General features: G+C 39.7%; 1 protein-coding gene across 1 annotated transcript; it reads right to left on the reverse strand.

Annotated features, from left to right (window-relative positions):
* Positions 1-6,502: 6,502 nt before the first annotated feature.
* On the reverse strand, positions 6,503-16,519 carry HS3ST1 (heparan sulfate-glucosamine 3-sulfotransferase 1). Its single transcript, XM_032686857.1, has 2 exons — positions 16,396-16,519; positions 6,503-7,834 (listed from the first exon to the last, which is right to left on the reverse strand). Exon 2 carries the CDS (start codon positions 7,704-7,706, stop codon positions 6,744-6,746), a length of 963 nt encoding a protein of 320 aa, XP_032542748.1. The 5' UTR covers positions 7,707-7,834; positions 16,396-16,519; the 3' UTR covers positions 6,503-6,743.
* Between the last annotated feature and the right edge of the window lie 297 nt (positions 16,520-16,816).

The raw sequence follows: 16,816 nt of genomic DNA on the forward strand, positions 1-16,816 counted from the left end.
TTATGTTTAAATTGTTATTTCCAGTATACTCACAGCTAAACAGACCAATTCAAGGCCAGTAATCTGGAGTAGAGAGAAGAAGAAGCATCTTTTGGTGACAGAGCAGTTAAGCTCTCATGCTTCTGCTAAGGTGGAGGGAACATACTAGAACTCTGCAAGACCCCACAGAGGCTCTGACATCCATTTTACCCTTGCTCTGAGAACAAGGAAGACTTCCTTTTCAATTTCATGATCTGTCAATCTCTATTCAACACTTGTTAAAATCCATTTTTCATGCATTTCCCTCTTTGTGAGGGATAGCAAATCCTTTCCTTTACTTACCATGCTTGAAATTTAACTTTCTTCCATAAGGCTGTAGAAAAAAATGTTCTTCTGTGAGTCACAAAAAGGAGCATTAGAGGCAGTTCAACTTTTATTTCTTTTCCCCCCACTTTATGAATGCCTGAGCATTATCTGACTCAGGTTTACTAAGTATGAAAAAATGACACTAGGATTTTAACATCTTTTGATGTTAACTAATTGACTTAGAAAACTAATGCCAACATCATAAAACACCATAGGCATGGTATTCAATATATAGCTATATTCAATAATAAATATCTTATGGAATTCATACAACTGAAGCCCACACAAGAATAAGGAAGCTGCCAAAAGTAGTATCATATCCAGTTGGCTTAATCAGCAAGAAACCAACTGGTCCACAGATGCTCTTTTTTCCATGAAAAAATATCCGCTTTTGCAAGTCTCATCTCTGCAAAATGTTTCATATGAACTCTTCTTATCCTGCAGGCTGTAAATAATTTATTCATCAAACCCTTTTATTTGTAGCAGATGGAAAACTTAGTACAAATTTAAAAACAAGAAAGGAGAAGATTAGACACTTAAAGGTGAATAATAATTTTAATTGCAATATACTGCACTGACTTGTGAAAAAGGCCTTAAGGCATGGGAATCAATTGACACTCAGATGGACTTGGATTTTCTCCATTTAGGTGGCACAGACAAGAACTGCGGAAGAAGTTGTTTTTCCTGAAAGTGCTTGTTCATCACATGTAAGAATGTGAACATAGGGAATGAGATTATGACAAGATGTTCCCCTGTATCCAGTGTTCCCTTACTATCCACTTCCAGCATCCTTGTCTATTCATGTGGCTGTCTAGCCCTGGTCCCAGCCAGTGTGACAGTGAAAATGGACTAGGGGCTATGTTTCTGCAGCATGTGTCCTTTTTGCCCTCTATTATTCCCCTTGCACAGGAACATATATTTTGGCAAGAAAATGATAAGACATTAAAATAAACAAGATATAGTATGGTTCCAACTCCTTTGCTTTTGGAACATGCACACTTTTGATACCTTTGATATAGCAAAACTTCACAAACTCTCGTTAACTGACTAGAGAACACAACTTGCATTCGTGCTCTTTGTAATTCACACAAGGTCACAAAGGAATCAAAGACCTTATTCCTACATGTGTTAAGAGAATGGTTCTGAGACTGCTTCTATTGCTTCCAAAAAATACTGCTATCATTTGTATTATGGGTAAAAGTCTCATAATATTGCCAATAACATAGCTGCTACTCTAGCAACAAGAAAAATACGTGACTTTGATGATACATTTCTGTTTATAAAATATCATTTATCATTAGATAATTACTTTCATGTGACAATAGCTCCTCCTGTAATGCAATGACATGGACCAAATAAACTGAATTTTATTCAATTAAAGTTTAAAATATATCAGAGCAAACGTACATAAAGTATGTTTTGAACCCCATAATGCTGTGATTTCCCATTCATTTGAGTAGTATTCTATAAAAACACCATCATATCATGGATTATTTTCTTATAGACTGGCAATGTAATAATTAATAGGACAGATGTGATACAGCTGTATATAGGAGAAAAAAGAGAAATTACAAAAATTTCAGTAATAGGAAATACACTGAGAAGTCTTTTTGGTGTAAGAAATACTGCAAGAACTCTTTGTTTTATAACTGTTATCTGGACTGAACTGTGTTGGGTCCTGGGAGCTGACCTGATCTTCATTGTTGAAATACTGATGACTGATTGAAAATGAAGGAGAGGAACACATGTTAGTTATTCTGCTGTGAATGTATGTGTTCCTTGTTCTGTAACCCTCATCCAAATTAAAAAAGAAGAATTTTGCCATTCATTTCAGAAGACTTTGTGCAAGGCAATGTGCCTTTGTAATTGAAGCTATGTGTCTGAGTCCCATTACAATTTATTTTTTTTTTATACTAAGGGATCTCTCATGCACCTGTTATCTGGGGTTTGGCTCTTAAAATATGTTTTGGCAGAGAATGATGTCAATATCAAGTGTAAAGATGATGTCAGTATGTTAGGATTATTGACTTGGAAGTCAATTGAAGGCATTGCTTTCATAGACAACACAAAGCGATCTCCATGCCAAAAATTTCATGTCCCTTACCATTTAAAAAAAAAAGTGTTCTCAGACCAATGAGACCAGATGTTCCTCTGCATCCAGCTGCTCCCCACCCTGACTTGCATATTTTATATTTCCCAGAAGGCATTTAAAATCTGCAGCATCACTGTTGAGTTTATTGCACTATTAAGTTAAAAACTGCATCAAATGTTGTGTGTTAGTTAAGAAGAAAATTACTGTGGGTGGGTTATTTTTGCAAGAAAGAGGGTACTGTTCTCCTTTACTAATATTCTAGGAGACATAATTTGAATTTCATTTATTTTTTGCAAGAAAATTATTAATAAAAGTTGTTTTCACTCATAAGATATTTGCATGGCTTCCACCTGTAATTGCCTTTCCAAACAATTGCAAAAATGAGGCAATTAACATTGAACATATGATCTTTCTGGCATAACTGGGCATTTAGGCAGAGTCATATAAATAAAAGGTACTGGGTTAATAATGAGAAAATGATGTTACAGCTGTAGGTGCACATGCTTGGAACTATTTCAGCTGGTATATACCTAGTACCAAGTTCAAAACATTTTGTTGACATTTTTTAGTTTACTTTAATCCTTTGCCTTATTGTACTTTTATTACTTTGCTACTGTATTAAAGAACATCTACTAATATACTCTTGCAAAATCTCATTCACAATGTGATCTGAATTAGGACTTTTAAGTCACAGACTTCAAAGTTTTCATCTAAAATATTCTGTGGTGTTAAGTTTCACACACTCATTAATAAATGTAGCAAGATTTAAAAATGGATAACTTTTTTTCTGATTTGTTTCAAAACAATGTTGATTTATTCAAGGGCAGTAGATGTTATTTCACCTGTAACGGCACGAAAAAGGTACAAGGAAGAGCAAAGCACATGTAACAAGATCATACAGCACCAACAGTAGATGTACCAGTACTCTTGGTGAAGTAATAACTCGTGGTTTTTCCCTTTTCATAATCTTCCAGTGGCATTCATAGGATAATCACTATAGTTTAATCTTTGTCCTCTAAAGGTACAATATCTGGCTTTCAAAGTCTCACGCTAGTCTGTGTTGTGACGTAAAGAGCAAGACTTAGTCTTGCAGTGCCACCCTGACTAATTATTTGACTGGGATTTCTTCTTGTACTCAAGGGGAGTGCCAGGCTTTTGGTTGGATATCGAATTCTCATGAAGCTTTGTATTTATATTTACAAGAGTGATCACAGACTTGGCTAGCTGCCCCAAGGAAACAGGTCTCTTGAGCAACACCCAAGTGGTTGTACTTTAGACCTGAGATGGTGGAGTTTTACAGAAACAAATACCTGTATTGTGTAACACTGGAAAAGTATTTTCAGGGACTTTTTCTTTTATGAATAGATATGGCACAACTTCAAAGCTCACTATCAGTTTTTCTACAGTCCCAGTTGGACTGTGTTTCAGTCTCTTTCTTTCATTCTCTCTTCACTTTCTTCCAGTGGCTTTTGTTGTTGTCTAGCATTTCTTTAGAAATAGCCTAGGAAATACATTTAAGTACAGTAATGCATGTGTGGAGAACAAAACTTGCTCTTGTTAAACTGAACATTCACACTCAGAATAGTTTTGAGGATTGTAACTCTCATACTTAAGCATCTATGGCAGGTAAATATTTTTAAATTATTAGTGTGGATGTGATTTATTGTCCATCACCATCATAGCTACCGGATATCTAGCTGTGCAAGCTCCAGGATAAGGTATTGTACAGTGATGTCATTCCTGCACAAGGTGTAAGCATTTGGTATGATATAATTTCTGTGGACTCCTTTGAACTTGGGGTCTAGGACATGAGTCATATGAATTTCTGCTTCAGGATGTCCCCCTAAAGTGGTCACTTCACCTCTGGATCCTGCAGAGAACACTCTATGAATTCCTAGCACTAAAACAGTAATAGTGACCCAATGATTCATGTTCTACTTCTCTTTTCTACAGAGAAAAGCCAAGTTGGGTGGGGAGAAATGTGTCCTGCTTAATGACAGGCAAAATACTGGTATCAAGTAGCACTATACACTAAAAGTATCCTCAGTACCAACATCACCTGTCCATATTGCTTGGACATTCACAATTCAACACTGATGCCCTATGCTGTATTACCTGCTGCAGCTGGACTTGTTGCAACCCTGCCTTCTTGTACTCCTCTGGTTTCTGGTCACATGCCCTGGTAGTATTTTTCCTTTTCCAGCAAAAAGTTGGTGAATTTGGTGGGATTAGTCTGAAACTGTAGTAAAGGTAGACCAAAATCTCTTTGGTACAGACCAAAATCTGGCTCTTGCAGAGATCACATTATGAAGAAAATGGCATAATAAGTGTAGAAAGAAATACTACCCCACCTTATACAAAATCCCCTGAATTTCTCCTTTCTAAAACTTTATTAGGAGCACAATCGTAGTATAATTGCGTTACTTTTGGCATCTGTAATATTTGACATTATTGCTACCATAACCTTTCTCTCCTTGTTGTGTATTTTGGGTCAGCAGTGGACCATTCAGGTACAACCCAGTAGCAAACAACTACTTTCCAATCAATCCACTAGTCTACAGCTGAGTTCTTAAGTAACATTCAACTGGAAGCTAAACTGGAGTTGAATCCCAGATTCTGGTCTTCCAAACTAGAAACTGATGAACAAAAGAGAAAGGAAAAATGCAATTCAGAAAATATTTTATTGAGTACAATACCATTTCATTGTAGGTTTTTGTCAAAGGTCTACTTTATAAAATACCACCAACCTCTCTGAGGTTGAATACAGCTCGGGCAGGTACACAAGGAGTGGGAGAAGAGAGGAGTAGCATCTGCAAATTTTCATGCAAGAGGCGTAATATGGGATATTTGCATCCAAGACTATACCTTGTCATAGCGCCCAAGTTTGCACCAGCCCACCCGAAAAAAATTAATGAATCTACATTTAAATTTTACAAAGGATTGTAACAATCAGCTACAAGATCAAATTTACTGGGTGTTGCCACTGCACATTTGACAACTAAACTCAAGATCATAAAATGAAAATTAGGACCTCAGAACGAAAGTACTGTAGGAAGCCTTGTGCAGAAATAGGATTAGCTCCTATTCCAGAAACTGATGATTAACAAGAAATCATAACCACTGTAGATAAGGACAGCTTCAATTTTTACCAATGTACTAACATCTAAATTCCATTTTTACCAAATGGAAAACAAGGAAAGTTCCTGGAATTTGGGTTAATCCCACAACACGTGTCTAATCAAGACTTGGCATAAAGGTTCTTGGAAGAAGATTAAACAAACAGTAGTCCATAGGCAATTTGCAGTTGCATGAAGCAACTTCTCAGCTCACAGAAAACAGCCTTAAGTGGGGTACAAGTATGGTAATATTTATATGAATTAAGTTGATGCTTACTGAAATGTAGACCAGCTAATTTTTCTGGTGTGAGTGTTCATTTTCACTGACGGCAAAGCATAAATGTGCTATAAAATGTAGGAACAGTCTTAAGTAGCCTTGAAAAAGTCTCTATATTGCTTAAATTCTCTCAACCCTACTTCTTTATGAAGTACATATACATTCAGAGACTGTAAGAAGTTTTCAGCTTGACCATATTTCTACAGTTAATTGGATTTTATGAGCTAGTCCCTACAGAACCTTTAAAAATGTGCCACGAAACCTGCACTGTACTGCCAAAGAATTTGAGGAGCACTTGTTATAACAGCAAATACGAAGGCAAGGTAAGTATAGCAGTTAACATGTCATATTACACAGACACTTCCATTGTCATTTGGGTGTGCATGTCCCAACACATGTAAGTACCACTAATTTATCAGGAAATAATTTTATAAAGCGGGATGGAACAATTTGTTAACTACAACAATATTTTCAAACAAAAAATAAATTATTAAACCACACATTAAAGCAAGAAAAATGGAAATGTAAAGTTTAGCATATTCATTAGCAATTAAGAGGAAAAAAACATCCTGAATAGTCCAGGAAGGCCAAAGTATTCAAATAATTCAGCAAGGCTCTGTTGAAATGAATTTCTTATTTATTAAAAAGACAACACATTCTCAAGAGAGCATCTTCTGCAATGAAATAATTTAGTTTCTTCATACAGACACATCATACACAATGTTAACAACCATGAAAAACAATACAAAATGTTTTCAAATTTAACAAGTAGAAAAATATAACTAGTATATATGGCAATTGTGAATCTAATACTGTACAGAAGTATTTATGGATTTTACAAATAAATTATACTTTAAATGCCCTTTTTAATTTTTCTAACTGTACACTGGAACATAGGTTCTGAAGCTTACCACTAACTCGCCACAAATGAGTGCCAGTCAAATGTCCTGCCCACAAGCTCAAAAAATTTCTTGTTGGGTTCATGGAAATATTCATGCAGTTTCTCGAGTAACCGGGTATCTACTTGTGGGTGTGCTCGTCCTTTTGACTCATGTAAACAGCGCTCTCTACCACTGTCCCTTAGGCAGTAGAAGCCTTTAGTTTTATTGAAATAAAAGTTTGAAGCATTTATCTGTGGTGACAACTTCAAAAATCTCTCTACCTTTTCTATTTCTGGGAAGGGATCTTTGATCAATTTATCCCCATCTACAATGTGGATATGATCAAGAGGAAAATACTTCAGCCAGTTCTGCATGTGAATGTAGTACAAGCTTCTGTTTATTGCCTTGTAGTCCACATTGAGTTCACCATCTTTAATCAGGAATTGTTCGATGGATGGATACGGCTTGTGCTTCTGCATGTGATTGTAGAACACTTGGGTGTAATCTGATAGTACTCTTTCACTTGGGTCTCTTAAAATGAGGAGTAGTCTCATTGACTGGTTCATGTTATAAACTCTTTCAGGCACTTTAGGTGATGTGAAATATGCTGGAGTTTTTTCCACGGTGATCTGATGGGGATAAGAGAATGGCATTTGATTAATATACCATTGCAATCCATTTCTGTAATGATCTTCCCAGTCAAAGAAGTGAACTTCACTTTCTGCTGCTGCAATATCTGGATGGAGACTCAACATCTCTAACAAAGCTCTTGTTCCACCTTTTCTCACTCCAATAATAATAGTCTGTGGCAGCTGCTGACATGATCCATTAGAATGAATGTTTTCCTTGAAGTCATTTTTCTGAGATGTTTTCTTTAAAAGCTCTCTCTGAACAGACTGAGAAGAAGTCTCAGCATTTGAATTTATAGCTGGTCTGGAAGGCACTATCTGAGGCTGAACAATAAGCAACACAGCTCCCAGCAGAAAAGCTGCCATGACAGAAGTTCTTAGTCTGGTTTCACTCAAGCAGGTAATTGGGCATAGAGCGATTTCCACCGAGAACAACCTTTAAAAGTTGTTTTTGTTTTGCTGAGTGAATGTGTATTTCTCAAGCAGAAACTTCGCTGAAAGAGGGAAAAGAAAAAGCAGATTATTTTATGTTCAGACATATCACTATTAAAGTCACACTGCAGATATCTTCTGCTTTTCACAACTGAACAAACTTTAGCTTTCCCAACTCTAGCCTCATAGATATTTTGGTGTAAATAAATGTTTTAAAAAACAGGCATAACAATGCCATGAGAAAATGATTTCTAGTCATCAGGAGATATAAACATTATGAATCTTTCTCTTGCACTCAAGATTCATCCAGAATGTTATTATTTTAACCTACAAGAAGAGGTTTATCTTAGAAACAGAGCATATAAAAGGAAAAGTTGTGAACTGGACAAAAAGAGCATTCTTAAAAAGGGGGGACTTGTAGGATATCTGTGTATTACAGTATCCCAAAGAACCATGTGACAGCAATCTTAGAAGTCAAGCCTCCTGGGAAAAAGGTTTATGCTACATAGGTAGAGCTGCCCAACCATGACAAAGCAGCATTCTCCTGGGAAGAAGTTAGGAAGAGCTCTGGGTGAATAGAAGACCAAGGAAAAGTTGATCTTCTGCGTCATTTTTAAGTGAAGTTAACCTTTGCTTTGTGCTTAGGGTTTCTAAGGATAAAATAGGTGGTATGCACGCTGGGTCCATAAAAAGGTAGGATAATGAAACCATAGACTATAGTATGACTGAATCAACATAACACTAAAAGAGTTGTGGTTCCAGTCTTGATCCTCAGGAAAGAAAATACATAATGGGTACTTCTGTAGGTCATTTTGAGAGTTAGCCAGCAAGCTTTTGTGATGTAAAGAACTAACTTTAGACTTTGTCAAAAGACTACTAAATACCACCCCTGAACACCATTTAAAGGTCAGGGTGTTTTTAATGCAGTGTTTGAAATGAAATTGTAATAGCCTCACATGCAGTTTAGTGTTAGATTGTCACATTGTGAGCAGGCTGTGTACACAAGCTCCCTGAATTAAGATGCCTTTCAAAAACTTTATACCCTCAGTGAAGGGCTGGTGTATGACTTTGGTATGGTCTAACTCCATTTAGAAGTAAAAGCCACGATGGCTGAGCACTTGACTGCTTTGCCTTAGAAGGTTACTGTAATTATGAATTTAAGCTTGGAACAGCATGTACTGTACCTGCTAACAAGGGCTGAAATATGAAATTACATATGAACAACCTGAGGAAATGCAAGGGTTAGGTTTTGGAAATTCTCCAGAGAATCTGAAAAGAAACTAATGACTTTTCCACAATAAGCTAAGTCCCAGTGCAACAAGGACTAATGATGTGTTTCTAAGGGATCTAAAGTTCTGTTTGATAGCTTTGCATTTACAGAGGTCATGACTCCATCCTGAATGGAGCAGGTCTGCTTCCTGATGTTTGCTACTGATTATCGCTTCTGTGCTTTCCCTTTTTTCATTTTTAAAGGGCTACAAGCCAGCAATATTGTTAGGAAACAGAAATCAAAGCCGGGAAGAGAGGGAAGTAAAGCGTCATGAGAGATGGGAAGTCAAAAGAATGCCTCCTTCTATGCCTACAGGCTTTGAGCTCATGGGCATGCCCTCTCTCAGGCAGGTCATGCCCTGGACTGCTCTGTGATGTCTGATGTAAGGCAACTTTGCAGAGGAATTTGTTGTTTTTCCATTCTTGGCCACTGCTTTCTCTGGCTGAAAGTCATTTGGCTGCTGTTGTTAGCCTTCTGCTCTCTTTCCCCGTCCTCACCATTTCTGTTAATCTTTCTCAGCTTAATCTACTTCAGTTTTAACAAGAAACAGTCTTGATAGCCTCACACTGTGGATGTCGGTGGGGGGAGACACTGGGGGACAGGAAATTCGATACAGGTAAATTCATGGTGGATGTCCCCACTGAGCTATGCTGTGACCATATTCAGCAGCAATGGGAGCAAACAACACAGCACCAGCCAGATTGGATCAGTGACTGATGGGCAGCTCAGTACATAAGAACAACAAAACATCAACTCTTGCTGAATTTTAAGGTCACAGATTACAGGAATAGCCACTTACTTCAGAGTATATTTTAAGTCACCAGCTCCATAAATAGCAGGCCTGAGTTGTTGTCTTAACACCTTATTGGAAAAGCATAATAGGATTCCAGGGAGGAACAGGTTGAACTGTCTTGAAAGGAGTTACATTAAAGCCTAATGGAGGGAACTCTTAAAAGTCAGACTGAAATGTGCTATTGAAGCTCTGTGATAGACTGTATCTGGAGAGATTAATTTTTAGCTGCTGGTCTCAGACATTAGCGACGACACATTCCTGGGTTAGTGGGTTTTGTTTGTTTGTTTTTTGTTTTTGTTGCTCTTGGTGGGTTTTTGGGGGGGGGTTGGGTGGGGTTTTTGGTTTGTTAGTTTGATTTTGGGTTTTTTTTATAATGAACTATATATATCAATTCATTAGGAGTCTTAATTTATAATTCCTAGTTTGCATACTACTCAGTTGCCTACTTTTTTATTCAAGCCTTCCTGTGGCTGAGTACAGCACAGGAACTTTTGGAGAAAAGACACAGCAAGATGTCTCTTAGCTGTAGCCGTTCTCTTGTTTTGGCCAGCATAGCTCTTTGAAATCAGACTCGTGGGAAAATACAGGTGTGGTACCTGGGGCCTCATCTCAGACAGCTTTTTTGAGCCTTGGTGGAGCCCCGGCTCAGCGTCTTCCCATTCTTAACTCAAATACTTTTTCGGTGGAGAGCTTTTTCTAAATAAACAAAAGCAACTGTTTTCTGTTGCAGCATGAAACCTCAGAATAACAGGGGAATATCTTCTGTTTCAGAGATACAGAATTTCACTGTTCCTCCCCAGCTATTTGCTTAGGTGCACATATTCCACTGCAGAACACTGCTCCAGTATCTGTATCATTTACTTTATGCAGTCACAATGAACCATATTAGTAATTATGCCATTTAAAGTACCTATATGCTATTGTTGTTTTGTCTGCAAGCAATAAAGCTTTGTTTGCCTTTTCTTTCCATTCTGTTTTGTTTCTCCCAAACTGTACAGGCTTGATATCTCGATCAATTATTTTGTTGTGGTAGACTAATGCAACACAATGGACATGAGCGTGCCTCTAAATTCAGCACAAAACATATGTTGTGTGGGCAAAGTGGTCTCCAGGAATAAAGCAGCATATAAATTGGTTGTTATTCAGCTTTCATCTCTTATGTCCTCTTTAACGTTTTGTGTAGATCTGTAGCTTGGTGTCTAGAATTACAGCAGTTTATATAAAAGGATGCAAACGTATAGCTTTATAATTTGTGGGTCTGAAAAACTCTTTCAGCAATAATAAGCATGCACTAAGGAGTTTATAGCAGCCACTCTGCCAAATTACTTTTCTGCTTTAAGAATTCTCTTCACTGCATCCACAAATCATGCAGAGCATATATGACTTCATGACTTTGTATTCCAGATTAGTACAAAAAATTTCACTGGCAGTCATTACTATTGCCTTTGCTACAAGTAAATGAGCAAGTTGTAAAAGAAACACAGTTTATGTTAAATGGTGCTTTGACAATTATACCAAGACTTTTCGAAAAGTCTGATTGCTTTTGTTTAATCTTTTCTTCAGCTTTCCCCAATTAATTAGCGAAATGTGCTATCCTGTTTATTCAACAAGATTTCATGCGGACTTTGCCAATCAAATCAGTTTTTATGATTCAAATCTCTTCAATAGTAATAGTATCTTGGAAATAAATGGAAGCCTTTCTCAGTAAATGCAGTATGAGGGCCACAGCTACCATATTTAATTGACTTTTAAGCATATTACAGTGCTCTTTGAAACATGTTATGACTTTTGACTGTTTTTTACCATACTATCAAGGTATTTCAATGCCTCAGTATATTTATCCTCACTCAATGACATTGCCTAAACTACCTAGATTATGTATACTTTTTAGTTTAATATCCATTTAAAAAAAATAAGGTAGTTTCTGCTGGACTGATAACTTCATTTTTGCTGGGAGTGGAATGGGATTAGATTTTGCTCTGAACTTTCATAAGAACCTTCAAGTTAGCTGTCCAAGTGGGTAGAAGGGAACATAAGGAGTGTCTACAGGGCAGTCAGTAAGCATCAGGTAGAGTCTGCTGGCAGATTTGACAGCAACATACTTCCCAAAAAAAGTCCACAGCAACACACAGAGGTTTACTGGAGCTAATGGGACACAGTTACCAGGACAGTAATAGGAGAGGGAGGATTTAATCCTTTCCATAAGCATGCAGGTGACTCCACCTTCATCAAAGAGAAGCTGTGTTTTTATGGTTCTCTCGGGACCGTGGATGAACATGCTAAGTTTCAAACGTCCTCACTTTCTCTCCTTGCAGAACTGAAGCCTTTCCCTGGAAAGATGTCTGCCCAGGCATCTCAAAAAAACAGAATCTGGCCTGAATGAAACCAATAGTTCAGTTACTAAAGTTTGTCTGTAGAGGGAGATTAGAGTTGAAAATCTGAGTAAGACATTCTGTTCATATAAAGTATATTTAGTTTTGCAGATGTGATATAACCTCAGGACAGTTTGTGGACTGTCTTTTCCCTCGCACATATTTCAGCACTCAATACTGCAAAACATAAGACTAACATTGGTGGTTAAAAGTAGCTGTGCAGTACAACCCACACATCTGCTATGCTGGCTTCTCTTATCAGAAAAGCAAAATTCCCTTAACTGTGCTAACCAACTCTACAAAAAACTTTCTAAACTGATGAACAGACAGTGATCTGAACATTTGTATTCGGTGATATATTTAAAAAACTTGAACTAGATCAATCGCAGTGTACTTGAAATTCTTCAATAACTCATTGATATGAACAGTATAAATTCCTTTCCACTAAGAATAGACTGTGTCCACCACAGGATATATTCCTTAGTTGTTTATATGAGCTCATCAAGTGCCACTTTGTATCCTGTTAACATAAAACTCCCCAGTACAGCTATCACTTAAAACTCAATCAAGAGCAGGAAAGGCTTTCTTTTTTAAATTTAACTTAATTTATGAAATGTGTTTTTTCTCAGAAATATTTTCTGCATTTTGCTATTTTTAAACATTAATCTGCCTCACAATACCCTCTTCATGAAGAAACACTTTCTCTACTACCTCCCCATATGTGTTTTTTAATCACATTTAACACAAGTTTTAAAAAGCATGTCAACGAAATACTTGAATTCTAGTTTCCTGTAATTAACTACAAGTAATTGCCTACATTAGTGAGTGCTACAGAGACAAGTATAATAAATTAAATAGAACTACATACTACTGAAACCGCAGATCTCTAGGGGCAGAAACTATTGATCACCTCATGATATATAAAAAAAAGCCATTTGGGCATTAAGAGGGGACATAAAATAATTAAGTGCATGAACCTGTCTTCCAGTGCCTAGATGATATTGTCTAGGTACATTTCCCAAATTATACTAAAACTTCTGCACAGCCAGTAGAGATTAAACCATGGCTTTAACTTTTATAGTCAGCATGTTAAGAAATCTAATCATAATTTTAGTTCTATTAGGATGATATACTGTCTATGAGCTCTAAGAGTTCAAAACTTCGAGACTTTTAAAGTGTATTTCTGGTCAGAGGAACTTCATGAGCTGAGAAAGGTTGACTTGGTAGAAAGTATTTTTGGCTGAAATCTGCTGTATTTCTGCACCTGCTGTGATAAATACAGTTTATGCAAATTAGCTAGGCCACCAGTTCATGACTTCTAAAGGAGTTCAGCTCCAGTGTGAGCAATAAGGTAGTAAATTTATAACAGACTGTGGTTATATATAACATTCACTCTTTTTCTTGAGGTCAGAAGGGACCATTTCAGTCTTTCATGCCAAGAGATCATAAAAATTTTTAGAAAAGAGAATACCCTAGATTTCAGAGAACCTCATGCAGGTAAAAATAAAATGGGACATTACAGTAGAATAAAAATAAACTTGAAAAGCTCAGGATGCACAGAATTTTTTGTACTGAATGCTAATATGGAATCCCCTTACCAACTTCTAGCAATTTTTTTAACAACTGTCAAGATTCATTTTTTTTCATAAAGTAGGTACACTCTACCACTGCCTTCTCTGTCCCCCCATAAACCCAAATGCTCAATTCAAAATCCAGAAACTACTCGCCACCCCACTTTCCAAGCAAAATGGGTCACATTCTAATTAGGAAGTAGAAATCTATTGCACAGTTAATAGAGTTGCTTCCTAATTCATCACAGCTATCCTCAAGAAAACAACCTGTGTGAAAGGATGGTTCTGTCCTGTCTGGCTCCCTTTCTGTACAAAAGCTCACCTTAACTGGATGTATTAAAATAGGGAACACAGCAGACTGAGCAATTCCATTCTCATTTCCCCTGCCAAGCAATTTTTCACCACTCTCTGTAGCTGTGGGCTCTGTATCAAATACTAATAAGATATTTAAAACAACAAAATCAAAACAAACAAAAAACCCCCCAAACCTCCAAATAATCTTTTAGTTCATATTGCAAGTAGATTTCTGTGTCTTCCACTCTCCTGTCTTCAGAATAATACTGGAGCACAGTACATACTAGTGAGGTCATCACTGCATTAGACTTAGCTAAACCAATCAATTTACTAAGCAAAGCACTACACAGTGACCTGGAGAGAACCCTCATGCTCTGGAGGGACAAGTGAGATGACCCAGCAGGATCTCCCATCTTGGACCGTCTTAGCATATTACAGTTTTCTTTTTCTTATTATCAAACTTTTAACGAAAATCCATCAGTTTTAACATATTTTTCGACTCTTATAGCTTATAAGCTATGGGTGGCATTTTTAGAGGGAAGGAAGAGATTCCAGGCTCATCAGGCTAATAAAAACATTCTTGGTTTCCTCAAATGAAAAGCAGAAAAGTTGTATGAATATGTACATATTATACACACTCTGTTTTTCTGTAACGTCTGTGTAAGCATATGGCTAGTTCAGAATAACACAGGTAGTATCCTGACAAGGGGAGGGACACAGATGGGAACTTGGCAGTCCTGGGGTTGGAATTTGCTCTGTCAAATTAGTGTCTCTCCCCTGCAGTAGCTATAGCTTTGTTTCAGATGCATAGTCTTGCTGCTGACCTACCAGAGGCATTGGTTTGGCTATGCACTATCAAAAATCTCTGCATTTTCCAAATAGGGAAAAACCCAAAACAGGGTATTGAAAGGGTGGATGTGCAAGACATAGCTGAAGTTCACGTCAGTGACTGTGCTCTTACTGAAAGGTTCTTATTTCTGAGCAATGTGGGAAATGCACTTGTTTGAGAGTGCAAGAAATGCTAGTAGATGTAAATTGTAACAGTTATTACATTTATATTTACAAAATAAGTTTGATAGCCAGACAGTACATGGGCACTCACCAAACTGAACCTGTTCTACTCACATTCACTTGCTATATATACTGCAGAGGCTCTCAGTGGGAATGGGCAATGAGTGGATCTCTCATGCCAGAAAGATGCTCCCTGCAGACATTCCATCCCCATGCCATTCAAGCATGGGGATTTCTAGAACTTCTCAGATATTTTTGTCCGCCCCAGTATCCAAAGAGGAACAGTCTTGAAACAGGGAAAGCCCTCAACCTACTGCACTAACATAGAGAGGAAGGAGAATCGTACACTTTAATTCCCAGTCAGCTGAGGTGATCGAATTGCCTGTCCTTAGCTGTGTGCCCTTTCCTGATCTTTTGACCGTCTGGCTGAAACACGAGACCAAATCAGAACTCTTTCCAGCCGGGGTCTGCCACGGCTCCCTTCCACATCCTTTTGCCCCCAAAAGATTTGACTTGCAAGCACACATTTATCCCTGAAAGCACACTGAGAACTGCAGTAAGCAAGCCTTCCCTGTACTATTCTAGGAAGCCAGTCCTTCAAAACAGAAATGAGCAGGAGTTAAGGTTGTACCCTCCTGACCAACCCCCAAAGACCGCTCTCCCTCCAGCCCTAAGCAGCTCGCCAGGTTCCAGTTCAGCACGCTGCATCCAGCCGGCTCCAGCATACAGCGTGGGAACGGATCAAAGATGCTCAGCGGAGCTTTTGCAAGTGTTCTCCTGTCAGGTAGGAGCCCCGCACGCTGGCACCCCGCTTCGACAGCCCTGCCACTGTGCCCTTACGTGTGCCTGTCATTTAGCCACAGGGGAAAGATGATGAGAAAGCGCCCCAGGGGCCACACCTGGCCAGGTAATGCCAGAGGTAATTCCGGCCGCCTTGCTTTTTCTCCCCTCCTTTCTCTCCCTTCCCCTCCAGCTGCCTCCCAGACAGCGCTGCCTCCCAGAGCCTGTCTCGGCGAGTACGGAGGGCGCGGGGCAGCGCCGCGGGTCCCTCCCGGTGCGGTTCCCTGGCACCGCACGGCCGGGCGGCCGCGCTCCCCAGCCCCGCAGCGGCGCCGTGCGGCGCTCGCCTCCCGCGGCCGCGGGGCCCCCACCTGCCGCCAGCAGGTGCCGGGCGGGCGGCAGCGCCCCGTGACAGCGCCTGTGCACCCCCGGCGATCCACGATCGCCCCGGCACCCGCTTCCACCCCGAAAACTTCTCGCGCTGCGCAGGGCAGCACCCGGCGCGCCGATCCCTCCCCAGCTCGTCACTCACCGCCGGGGCGCGGGGCCGTGGGGCAGCGCTCGCCCCGCTGTTCCATGGGCGCCCGCAGGTGCCGGCGGAGCCGGGGGAAGCGCGCCCGGCAGCGGCGAGCGGCGGAGCGAGCCGAGGACCGATGGAGTGCCCGCTGCCGCCGCGTCGCCCGCCCGGCAGCGCCGCAGCCGGAGCGCGGTGCCTGGCGCCGGCCCGTTTGTACCGCCCCGCGCCGCCCCGCCCCGCGCCGCCCAGAGACCCCGCCCGCCCGCCGCTCCGAGCCCTGCCCGCTGCGGGCACCGCCGGGTGCGGGAGGCGGGTCGGGCAGCATCGCCGCGTGTCTGTGCCTGTGTGCACACCCATGTATGTGCCGACATAGTATTTTACCCAAATAATATCACAGGCTTTGGGAAACAAATGTCTATCCACAGAAAGCACCCCC

This window comes from Chiroxiphia lanceolata, chromosome 4, assembly GCF_009829145.1.
Source record: "Chiroxiphia lanceolata isolate bChiLan1 chromosome 4, bChiLan1.pri, whole genome shotgun sequence".
NCBI classification, from domain to species: Eukaryota; Metazoa; Chordata; class Aves; order Passeriformes; family Pipridae; genus Chiroxiphia; species Chiroxiphia lanceolata.

Bases quoted from the DNA above. Each gene is read 5' to 3' on its own strand.
- HS3ST1 (XM_032686857.1), bottom strand. From the start codon at position 7,706: ATGGCAGCTTTTCTGCTGGGAGCTGTGTTGCTTATTGTTCAGCCTCAG.